This window comes from Salvelinus alpinus, chromosome 31, assembly GCF_045679555.1.
Source record: "Salvelinus alpinus chromosome 31, SLU_Salpinus.1, whole genome shotgun sequence".
NCBI lineage: Eukaryota > Metazoa > Chordata > Actinopteri > Salmoniformes > Salmonidae > Salvelinus > Salvelinus alpinus.
The window spans coordinates 35,768,229-35,779,809 of NC_092116.1; the positions used below are offsets into that span (position 1 = coordinate 35,768,229).

The 11,581-nt window shown below is 46.8% G+C and overlaps 1 protein-coding gene across 1 annotated transcript; it reads right to left on the minus strand.

Annotated features, from left to right (window-relative positions):
• Window positions 1-245: 245 nt before the first annotated feature.
• gprin3a (GPRIN family member 3a) lies at window positions 246-7,709 on the minus strand. The gene is made up of 2 exons (XM_071378641.1): window positions 7,432-7,709; window positions 246-6,730 (listed from the first exon to the last, which is right to left on the minus strand). Exon 2 carries the CDS (start codon window positions 6,638-6,640, stop codon window positions 4,193-4,195), a length of 2,448 nt encoding a protein of 815 aa, XP_071234742.1. The 5' UTR covers window positions 6,641-6,730; window positions 7,432-7,709; the 3' UTR covers window positions 246-4,192.
• Between the last annotated feature and the right edge of the window lie 3,872 nt (window positions 7,710-11,581).

The following is an 11,581-nucleotide window of genomic DNA, read 5'->3' on the forward strand; positions in this document are numbered from 1 at the left end:
GAGACAGAGCGACAGAGAGACAGAGAGACAGAGAGAGCGAGAGAGAGAGAGAGAGAGAGAGAGAGAGAGAGAGAGAGAGAGAGAGAGAGAGAGAGAGAGAGAGAGAGAGAGAGAGAGAGAGAGAGAGAGAGAGTGAGAGAGAGAGAGAGAGAGAGAAAGAGAGAATTTCTATATACCTTTCCAAATAGAAGTAGGGCACGTATTCCACTTGAAATGAAACAATGAACAAACACAGGGTTTTCTTCCATTTTTGAAAGACTTTAGTTTTTCAGATAAATTCAAATCATGTGACCGTAGTGGAGAGAGTACATAAATAGAACAATAAATAGCTCTAAAACTCCTAAAAGGAACAGGAGGTGAGTCTCCCCCCCCCCCCCTCTATCAGTATGGCAGTGTTAATACACAGGGCCCAATCACCAAATGGACCCCTTAAACCCTACATCCCATTCACTTATGGAGATCTGAGTGGATTTGACAGGTGTACGCAATATGGTAATAGCTCCCACCTTGCCCTCTGATAGGCTAGGTGGAAGTTTGCCCATATTGCTAAAACCAATCAAATCGTCTCAGAGCTAACTCTGTTGCAATTACACGAAGGGTCTAAAGTATGACCCAGTATTAGACTCTGTGTCCTGTGGGAGAGACAAGAGACGTTTTCATCTCACTGATCCCGTCACGACACTCTGTACAACTTCCTAACCTCCACCCGCAAGGCCTCTTAGTGCAGAATAAAAGCTCTGTGGCGTGTATAGACTGTATACTGTGTATGTGTGTGTGTGTGTGTGTGTGTGTGTAGTGTGTGTGTGTGTGTGTAGTGTGTGTGTGTGTGTGTGTGTGTGTGTGTGTGTGTGTGTGTGTGTGTGTGTGTGTGTGTGTGTGTGTGTGTGTGTAGTGTGTGTGTGTGTGTGTGTAGTGTGTGTGTGTGTGTGTGTGTGTGTGTGTAGTGTGTGTGTGTGTGTGTAGTGTGTGTGTGTGTGTGTGTGTGTGTGTGTGTGTGTGTGTGTGTGTGTGTGTGTGTGTGTGTGTGTGTGTGTGTGTGTGTGTGTGTGTGTGTGTGTGTGTGTGTGTGTGTGTGTGTGGTGTGTGTAGTGTGTGTGCGTGCGTGCGTGTCGGCATGGGGATTCTAACAGAGGAAGTGGATGAAATATTAACCAACAGTAAAAGCAGAGAGGTGAAAGCTTCTGAAATGCTGAGGCAATCTGTCCTGTTGTATTACAGCTGGCTGGAAATAGGCCATTAAAATTACACTCGCTTTCCCACAGCCCATATTTTCCAGAAATCCTGTTTGGAGGACTCCAGATTTCCTGTTTATTCCATTTAAATTCATGGGATCTTCCAAGCAGGATTTCTAGAACATCTGGGGACACCTTGGGAAAGTTAATGGCATTTTGCAACCCAACTGTAAAATACAGAGTAGAGCTACGATGAGTTAGCTAAAACGGAGTGCTACAATATACTGTATGAGGTTAATAAAGTTATTTTGAAGTCCTGGAATGAGATCACATACTGTAACATGTTAATAAAGTTATTTTGAAGTCCTGGAATGTGATCATATACTGTAAAATATTAATAAAGTTATTTTGAAGTCTTGGAATGTGATCATATACTGTAAAATATTAATAAAGTTATTTTGAAGTCTTGGAATGTGATCATATACTGTAAAATATTAATAAAGTTATATCTAAGTCCTGAAATGTGATCAAATATAAGATAAATAAAGTTATTTCTTGCTACAGTGTTCTTTGTTGTTGTTGTTGTATTTTCCCCCCTTCCCCCCCCCCAATTTCGTGATATCCAATTGCAATCTTGTCTCATCGCTGCAACTCCCCAACGGGCTCGGGAGAGGCGAAGGTCGAGACATACATCCTCCGAAACATGACCCACACTTCTAAACACCCTCCCCGCTTAACCCGGATGCCAGACGCACCAATGTGTCGGAGGAAACACCGTTCAACTGACAACCGGAAGTCAGCTTGCAGGCGCCCGGCCCGCCACAAGGAGTCGCTAGAGCACGATGAGCCAAGTAAAGCCCCCACCGGCCAAACCCTCCTCTAACCCGGACGACACTGGGCCAATTGTGCGCCGCCCTATGGGACTCCCGGGTCACGGCTGGTTGTGACACAGCCTGGGATCGAACCCGGGTCTGTAGTGACGCTTCAAGCACTCGTGAAGCCCTATACTACAGTGTTCTTGGTACAGTGTTATCGCTCCATTCCTAAACAGTACTAATACAGTGTATTCCATTGTGTCATAGTAAAATGTATTATTCATGTAGTTCTGTTAGTGTCAGTCTAAAACTATTATATAAAATACCACCTATGGTCTCCACAGTGAAAACAGCTGATGTGAATGTATATTGAGTCTCTCAGTGAAAACAGTTGATATTAATGTATATTGAGTCTCTCCACAGTGAAAACAGCTGATATTAATGTATATTGAGTCTCTCCTCAGTGAAAACAGCTGATATTAATGTATATTGAGTCTCTCCACAGTGAAAACAGCTGATATTAATGTATATTGAGTCTCTCCACAGTGAAAACAGCTGGTATTAATGTATATTGAGTCTCTCCTCAGTGAAAACAGCTGATATTAATGTATATTGAGTCTCTCTCAGTGAAAACAGCTGATATTAATGTATATTGAGTCTCTCCACAGTGAAAACAGCTGATATTAATGTATATTGAGTCTCTCCACAGTGAAAACAGCTGATATTAATGTATATTGAGTCTCTCCACAGTGAAAACAGCTGATATTAATGTATATTGAGTCTCTCCACAGTGAAAACAGCTGATATTAATGTATATTGAGTCTCTCCACAGTGAAAACAGCTGCTATTAATGTATATTGAGTCTCTCCTCAGTGAAAACAGCTGATATTAATGTATATTGAGTCTCTCTCAGTGAAAACAGCTGATATTAATGTATATTGAGTCTCTCCACAGTGAAAACAGCTGATATTAATGTATATTGAGTCTCTCCACAGTGAAAACAGCTGATATTAATGTATATTGAGTCTCTCCACAGTGAAAACAGCTGATATTAATGTATATTGAGTCTCTCCACAGTGAAAACAGCTGATATTAATGTATATTGAGTCTCTCCACAGTGAAAACAGCTGCTATTAATGTATATTGAGTCTCTCCACAGTGAAAACAGCTGATATTAATGTATATTGAGTCTCTCCACAGTGAAACCAGCTGATATTAATGTATATTGAGTCTCTCCTCAGTGAAAACAGCTGATATTAATGTATATTGAGTTTCTCCACAGTGAAAACAGCTGATATTAATGTATATTGAGTCTCTCTCAGTGAAAACAGCTGATATTAATGTATATTGAGTCTCTCAGTGAAAACAGCTGATATTAATGTATATTGAGTCTCTCCTCAGTGAAAACAACTGATGTGGATAAACAGTGTATTGTAGCTACATTCATCCACACTTGAGAATCATATAATCGTATTGCCTTTTTTCTGTTTTAGCTTCACCTCATCTTCTTCATTCAGTGATACAGTATAGATCATGGTCCGTGTCCCAAAATGGCCCCCCTATTCCCTGTATGGGCTCTGGTCAAAAGTAGTGCACTATAAAAAGGGTGTAACAGGGTGCCATCTGGGACATAACCTTGCTGTTGGTGTGGCTACTGTCTTTGGCTAACAGCAGATACGTGGTGTGATAATAATGCGTGAAAGTGTCCATAGTTTTCGTTTTGTCCTTTGCTACCAACAGTTGACGGATTGAATATCTCTTCTCCTCCTAGAACAACTGCAGAAAATGTATCCCCGTAATCAAATACAGGAACGGGTTTGCTGTTACAGAATGTTCTAGATTAGAACCAGTGGAGGCTGCCGAGGGGAAGGAGCCTCATTATAACGTCTGGAACAGAGCAAATGGAATGGCATCAAACACGTGGAAACTATGGAAACCATTTGTTTTATGTGTTTGATACCATTCCACTAACTCCACTCCAGTCATTACCACGAGCCCGTCCTCCCCAATTAGAGTGCCACCAACCTCCTGTGACTATAATGTTGTTCCAGAATATCCATCCGTGAACATTCTGGAATGTCCACGAACATTCACCAAAATTCTCTCACTTCCTGGCGGGTGATGTTATAGAATGGATCTACAATCTAGATTTAGAACGTTCTAGAATGTTTCGTGTGTAAACATTCCAAACATTCCGAGGCTGTATCACTTCCCTGCGGGCGACGCGGGAGGTTTCCTGCAGCATCCCGGTCGGCATATTGACCGGAAAACGTCCCTCTTCTTCTTCTCCTTCCACTTCTTCGCTCCCGGAGAGGGAACGTCTAGGGAGACAGACTTCCGTAGTGTCCCGATGCGTTTCTCGTGCTCTCGGATCTTGCACTGCAGGTGTGACTGGATGGCGAACCCCAGACTCTCTAGATCCACCGATGCGCCGTACACCTCCCAGGTCATCCCCTGTTCGTCCCAAACCACGTTCTGCACCGGCCCAGAGTCCTTCCTCTCCTGTTCGTGGTCACCAGCTCGTTCTTGATTCTCCGCAGTCAGTTTGGTGATACTCTTCCCTGGGTCTGGCTCTGCCTGGAACAGGTCCGATCCAGTCTGTTTCCATTCCAACCCCGGTTTCTGTTTGTCTCTGCCCGTGCCTGGTTTGTGTCTGTGGGTCCGGTGAGAGGAGGAGTGGGAAGGAGAGGAGTGGGTTCTGTGTTTATGGCTAGTCTTGGTACCTGAATTGCCTGTCTGTCTGGTTTTAGCTTTGCTGTGGGTCTCGGATGGTTTCTGCTGCTTGTCGTTCGTGACACTGGTCGGCAGCTCCTCATTGGTGGTCGGCAGCGTATCGTTACTGTTCGGGTGCTCTGATTGGCTGCAGAGCTCGATGTCGATCTGACAGACGTGTTGGAATGGGGCTAGGCCAATAGGCATGCAGCACAGGGGCGGGGCTACTGCATTCAGTCCCGTGTCCTGGTTCTGCGGTGTGACCAACCTTGACTGACAGCTCTGTAAACCAATCAAAGGCCCCAGTTCTCCATTTAACCCCTGACCTCTGACCTGCTGGTCCATGCAGAGGTCACAGACAAGGACACTCCCCCTCTGACCCCCAGCTGTCAGCCCATTGGACCGCGAGTCTGTGTCTCTCTGTCCGTAACTAACAACCCCTTCCTGTTTCCCTGTGTTGCCACGGTGAGTGCGTAGGGACAGGGTGAGCAGGCGGGGGCTGGTAGTGGCGGAGCGGTCACACACCTCCACTACAGCCTGAACCCCCACCTCCCTCCGGGCCTCACCCCAGGAACGCCTCACCTCGTTGGGGTTAGTCATGGTGCCAGCCTCTTTACGCACTCTGGAGCTCCCGGTCCCTGGATGCTGGTGTTTATCCTTCTCCTCCTTTCTTCCCATTTCTTTCTTCCCCTTCTCTGTTGCCCTTGACGACGCTTCATCGTTGTTGCCGCCGGTGGTGGCGATGACATTTCCGTCTCCCACGTGACTCGGGTCTCCCAGCGGGGCTCCAGGTGGCTTGGTCTCCCGCGGCAACCGGCCCGCGCAATCGTCATGGCTACGCCCGTCACCCCGGCGATACTCTGGGGGGTTGACGTCCCTCTCCAGGGCCTCGCGCGTCGCCGCCGTGTCACTCTGCTGCATGGCCTTCTGGGATAGCATAGGTCCTGCAGCCATTCCCCCTCCTAACAGACGGGTGCCGCTCTGTGATGTCATCGTCACTGTCAACGACCCCTCTGAGACTTTGGCGGCCATTTTGGATTCCAGTCGGCGAGCTGCGTTTTCTAGAGTCATCTCTGTGTTGTCCGTTGCCGTGGCAAAGGGGTCAGGGGTCAGGAATGGAGAATTATGGGGTGTGTTACCCTTGACCCCTAGTGATCCCATCGACAGGTCAGAGTCCGAAGCTCGTCCCCCTGTGATGATGTCAGAGGTGGTCGATGTGAGCATCACGTCAACGGTGGTTCTACATTTGGGGCTTGAGGTGGCCAGAGGGGCGGGTGGTGGAGCAGGACCTTTAGAACTAGAACCCTTCTGAGGATCCTTAGAACCCTGCACGGTTCTGGAAGCCGAGGGTTTGGAGCTCACCGCAGACAAGTGATGGGTTCTGGAGTGTTCTACTTTGGAGCTGGCATCCCAGGTGTGTTCTGTTCTGTGTGTGTGTGTTTTAGGGCTCGTGGTGTGTTTGATGTTGGGAGACCTCAGCCTTCGGTCGCTGCTAGTAGTGGTAGTGTGTGTGGTGTGTGAGGAGTGTGTGGGAGTGTGTGTGTCCGTCTTCAAGGAGAGAGCCATAGGGATCCTGCTTTTCTTAGCTTCCTCTCTCTCAGGCGTTGTAAGTGGTTTTAATACCCCTCCTCCTCTCCCTCCTCCGCTCACATCTATACTCCCTCCTTTACTCTGCCATGATCCCTCCTTTCCCGTGCAATCAGCCCTCAGACAGGAAGGGGAGGTGCCACTTCCACGTCCTCCATTCAACTTCCTGGTATCCGCGGCGACATGGGGGGAGGCCTCACCTGGTGACAGTTGGAGGTTGAGTTTAGGCTCCACCCCCCGGTTGGCGTTGGGTTCTGTGTTGCCGAGGACGTCAAGCATAGCCACACCCCCTGCGCGGGGCGACTCCATCTGTGCGACCACCGTCCTCCGCTTGGAACCCGGGGGCGTTTCCATGGCAATGGCGTTGTCTTCTAGAACCCCCTCGGGTACAGTTAGAAGTGAATTGATTGGTTGGAGTCAATGGTTGATCTTCACATTGATAACCTGGTGGAGAATTACCAAATGTATATGATTGTCAATAGGTCTACTTGAATTGCAGTACAATAAACGTGTTATTATTTCAAAGTTAGAAATAGGAAAATAGATATGATTTCTCTCAACACACATTTTGAATATTTGCTTGGATAAAAACAGAGCAGTGACAGGATTGTACATTTGGTGTCACTGATGATACTCTGAAATACAGATGTGACTAAACTAAATTTCCCCCCCATCTTCTCCTCTCCTGTCCCCTCACCTCCCCTCCTCTCCATTCCCCTCATCTCCTCTCCTGTCCTCTCCCCTCCTCTCCTTTCCCCTCTTCTCCTTTCCCCTCCCCTCCTCTCCTGTCCCCTCCCCTCCTGTTCTCTCCTCTCCCCTCCCCTCATCTCCTGTTCTCTCCTCTCCCCTCCCCTCCCCTCCCCTCATCTCCTGTTCTCTCCTCTCCCCTCCCCTCCCCTCATCTCCTGTTCTCTCCCCTCCTCTCCTGGGTTATCTTCCTGCAAATCTAAAGCTTATCAGGACCATCATTGACACCAGACCTTATATTCACCTCATCTATAGGCTATAGGTTATATATAAACATCCCTGAAACATACTGTGAGTTATATAAAACATATATTCATCTAAATTAACGTTTATATCGGAAAAGAGCTTTACACACAATCAACTGGTAATAAACTAGCCCACGCCTCATACATACGCACCTTTCTCCCCGCTCGAATTCCCCTTCCTGAAGTTACTGTCGACCTTGGCAAGGAATCCATAACGTTATCAGCCTATAGGGAGGCACAGAACGTCTATAGAAAGATCGCGTTTTCTTGCAGATATTTAGCAGAAATCCACGATTATTTTGAATCGTTTTTTTTGTTTTTCGTCAAAGCGATTACGATACACTTGCAATGCGTGTCCTTCTTGGTGCGTCGTTGATTTGTCAGTGAACGCGACTCGCTACCCTTTGCATACAGTAGGTGAATGAATGAAACGGTGCATTCATTGGGGGCGGAGACAGAGATGGAGATGGGAGATCCTAGAGTCGGGAGGGAGGCGAGAGCGAGAGAGAGAGCGACGGGGTGCCACCACGCCTTCAAGGATGGATTCACGAAAACATCACGGGGCAGAGACCAGAGGAAAATAGAAGAGAAGGTCGCGCGTCTCCAGTTATCATACACGTTTTCTATAATCTATTTAACCATCGGGGTTTCCTAATAGGAGGGTTTAGTATAGCCTACACAAGACGTGTATTGATCATTTTCAAGGGGTCTTGGTGCGACACAGTGGCGATTCTAGCATATAAATCTTGTTGGGGCAAGCTCCCCAAAATGTTGTAAATGTATGACAGCAAAGCCGCTACACAACACTAAACAATACATTAATTGCACTATAACGGTGTCAAACGGTGCCCACAAATTGTGATGGTCTACATAAAGCTGTCCCAACAGCAGAGCTTTATTTTCAGCACTATGGAGGGAATCCTTACCACCGCTACACCTGGCTATCAGCGGAGCCTTGTCTGGTAGCGACACAGTTCATTTACTACCTTTTAAAAAAACACATAGCTGATATGGGTGACTTGTGATTTCTACTGACAGTTGAGGTGTACAAACTGTGGCATAAGGGAAAGTTAAGCGGATAAAAGGTAAATCCGTCATTTCTATTAAGAGAAGGACGTTGTCAATATAACTATTTGTTCAGCACTTTTTAAATGGCAGCGACAGAATTCAGAACATGGGCCGTTCTTACAGTATTCTCACTGTACACCAAGTCAGAACCGTGTGATAAATAAAGGGGGCATATAAGCAGACAATGAAAGCTCTTACAATATTCAATGACACCATTTCCCTTAAACAGGCTATAGTCTACATGTACACCACCAAGTCAGAACAATAGGCTAAGTTATGAGGGGGAAAGGGACCAAATTATTAGGGTGAGGCACATGGGCTCCTAACAGCGTACTACACAACATACACTTAGTATTACTTTCTTAGCTACAGTATACATATCTCCCTGGCATATTACATCATTTATGCAGCAGCATACAAAACATTTTTGGACTCGCCTTGTTGTGCTGTGCTCACAGCGATCCTTGTGGGCAAATTTTGTCATCAAACTTTGTCATCAAAGTCTGGCATTCTCTGCATTTATGGTGCTTCCAAGACAACTGGGAACTGTGAAAAAAACAAACAAGATTGAATCATGACGTCAGTGATCTTCAGGTCAGAGCACAAGAAATGCCTGAGTTCGCGACTTGGAATTCCGAGTTGGATGACCGTTCAAAACGTGTTTTCCCCGTCGGAGCTCGTTTTTTGCTGAGTTCCCAGTTGTATTAAACACACTGAAGTCTGAGATTTCCCAGTTCAGAGTTTCCAGTTGTTTTGAACACGGCGGAAGTCATGCTGGATTGACAGCATGGCCAATGTATTTAACCTTTTCTGGCCCATGGCGTGTGAATGTTTATCCTTTTAAGCTTGGAAAAGAGACCCTTAAACCCAGACATGGACCACACACCCACTCCACTGAATAGGAGGCTAGTGATTGCTTTGCAATGCTTGCAGTTATCCACTGATTCCTTCAAAACCACTCATTGTTGAATTTGCGATTTCCAACTTGTGTAATGTTTATGTCCAATGGCCGATGAGCACCGATATGTTTGATCTATAATTTATTTTCAAGGATTGAAAAGGATTTGCCAGTAGATTGTCAATTTGATTCATGATGATGACTGCTCGCTAGCTAAGATTTTGAAAGTATGACATTGACATGTACAGTCCAATAAAAGCTACGGTAGATATAATGTGATTTGATATCATTTTATCTTTGGCCAATGACTTTGAGCCTTCTTGGATGGGCACTTTTAATGTAACTCTATGGCAGCATCCAAGAGGCTTGAATGTTCCAGCTCTACCCGTAGATTTTGCAGTGACGTGGTGTCCCCATGAGTGACAGAACACTGAGCCAATCACGGTGCAACTACAGAACATTACCAACCCCTATGCTCTGTATTTTTCCTCTGGCTGCCCCACCACCACAGAGAGCACTGAGCTAGGCTGAAACACCTGCATTTTGGAGCTGCCTTAAATCAAGAAAACAAAAAAAAGACCAAGTTTGTATGCAGCTTTATTAACTCCATGATTATCAATGTTTTCCATTGTTTCAAACTGATATGTGACACACACTAATGCCAAAATAACATGCAAATCAGGCAACAAAATAATAATAATAATTAAAAAAATAATAATAATATAAACAGTACCAGTCAAAACTTTGGACACAACTACTCATTCAAGGGTTTTTCTTTATTTTTACTATTTTCTACATGAAATAACACATATGGAATCATGTAGTTGTCACGTTCCTGACCTGTTTTCTGTTAGTTTTGTATGTTAGTTGGTCAGGACGTGAGTTTGGGTGGGCAGTCTATGTTTTCTGTTTCTATGTTGGTTAATGGGTACCTAATATGGTTCTCAATTAGAGGCAGGTGGTTTTTCATCTCCTCTGATTGAGAATCATATTAAGGTAGGTGGTGTCACATTGTTTGTTTGTGGGTGGTTGTCTCCTGTGTCTGTGTCTATGTTGCACCATACGGGACTGTTTCGTTCGTTCGTCGTTTTGTGTAGTCATTTTCCTGTTCGTTCGTTCTGCGTTACATGTAAGTCCTTACGTTCAGGTTTGTCTACTCCGTTTGTTGTTTTGTTTAGTTTTAAGTGAAGTTCGTGTTGTCGTCTTTACTTTAATAAATATCATGTCAAATCACAAGTCTGCATTTTGGTTCGATCCCTGCTCCTCCTCTTCGTATGAAGAGGAGGAGGAACGCCGTTACAGAACCACCCACCAATCCAGAACCAAGCAGCGTATGTTCGTGCAGTGGAATACACAGGAATACTGGACTTGGGAGGACGAGCTGGATGGAAAAGGTCCATGGGCACAGCCGGGAGAATATCGCCGTCCCAAAGCTGAGCTGGAGGCAGCTAAAGCAGAGAGGCGGCGATATGAGGAGGCAGCACGGAAGCAAGGCTGGAAGCCGGAGAATCAAGCCATAAACCGCAGATATGAAGGTACACGGCTAGCAAGGAAGCCTGGGAAGAAACCCCAAAAATTTCTTGGGGGGGGCTAAGAGGTAGTGGGCCAAGGGCAGGTAGGAGACCTGCGCCCACTTCCCATGCTTACCGTGGAGAGCGGGAGTACGGGCAGACACCGTGTTACGCAGTAGAGCGCACGGTGTCTCCTGTACGTGTGCATAGCCCGGTGCGGGTTATTCCACCTCCCCGTACTGGTAGGGCTAGATTGAGCATTGAGCCAAGTGCCATGAAGCCGGCTCTACATATCTGGCCACCAGTGCGTCTCCTTGGGCCGGCTTACATGGCACCAGCCTTACGCATGGTGTCCCCGGTTCGCCTACATAGCCCGGTGCGGGTTATTCCACCTCCCCGCACTGGGCGGGCGACGGGGACCATTCAACCAGGTAAGGTTGGGCAGGCTCGGTGCTCAAGGGAGTCAGTACGCCTGCACGGTCCGGTATTTCCGGCGCCACCTCCCCGCCCCAGTCCAGTTCCACCAGTGCCTACACCACGCACCAGGCTTCCAGTGTGTCTCCAGAGCCCTGTTCCTCCTCCACGCACTCGTCCAATGGTGCGTGTCTCCCGCCCATTACCACCGGTGCCTACACCACGCACCAAGTCTCCTGTGCGTCTCCAGAGTCCTGTGCATCCTGTTGCTGCTCCCCGCACTAGCCTTGAAGTGCGTGTCCCCAGCCCGGTACCACCAGTGCCGGCACCACGCACTAGGCCTAATGTGCGTATCCAGGGTCCAGTATGCCCTGTTCCTTCTCCCCGCACTAGCCTTGAGATGCGTGTCTCC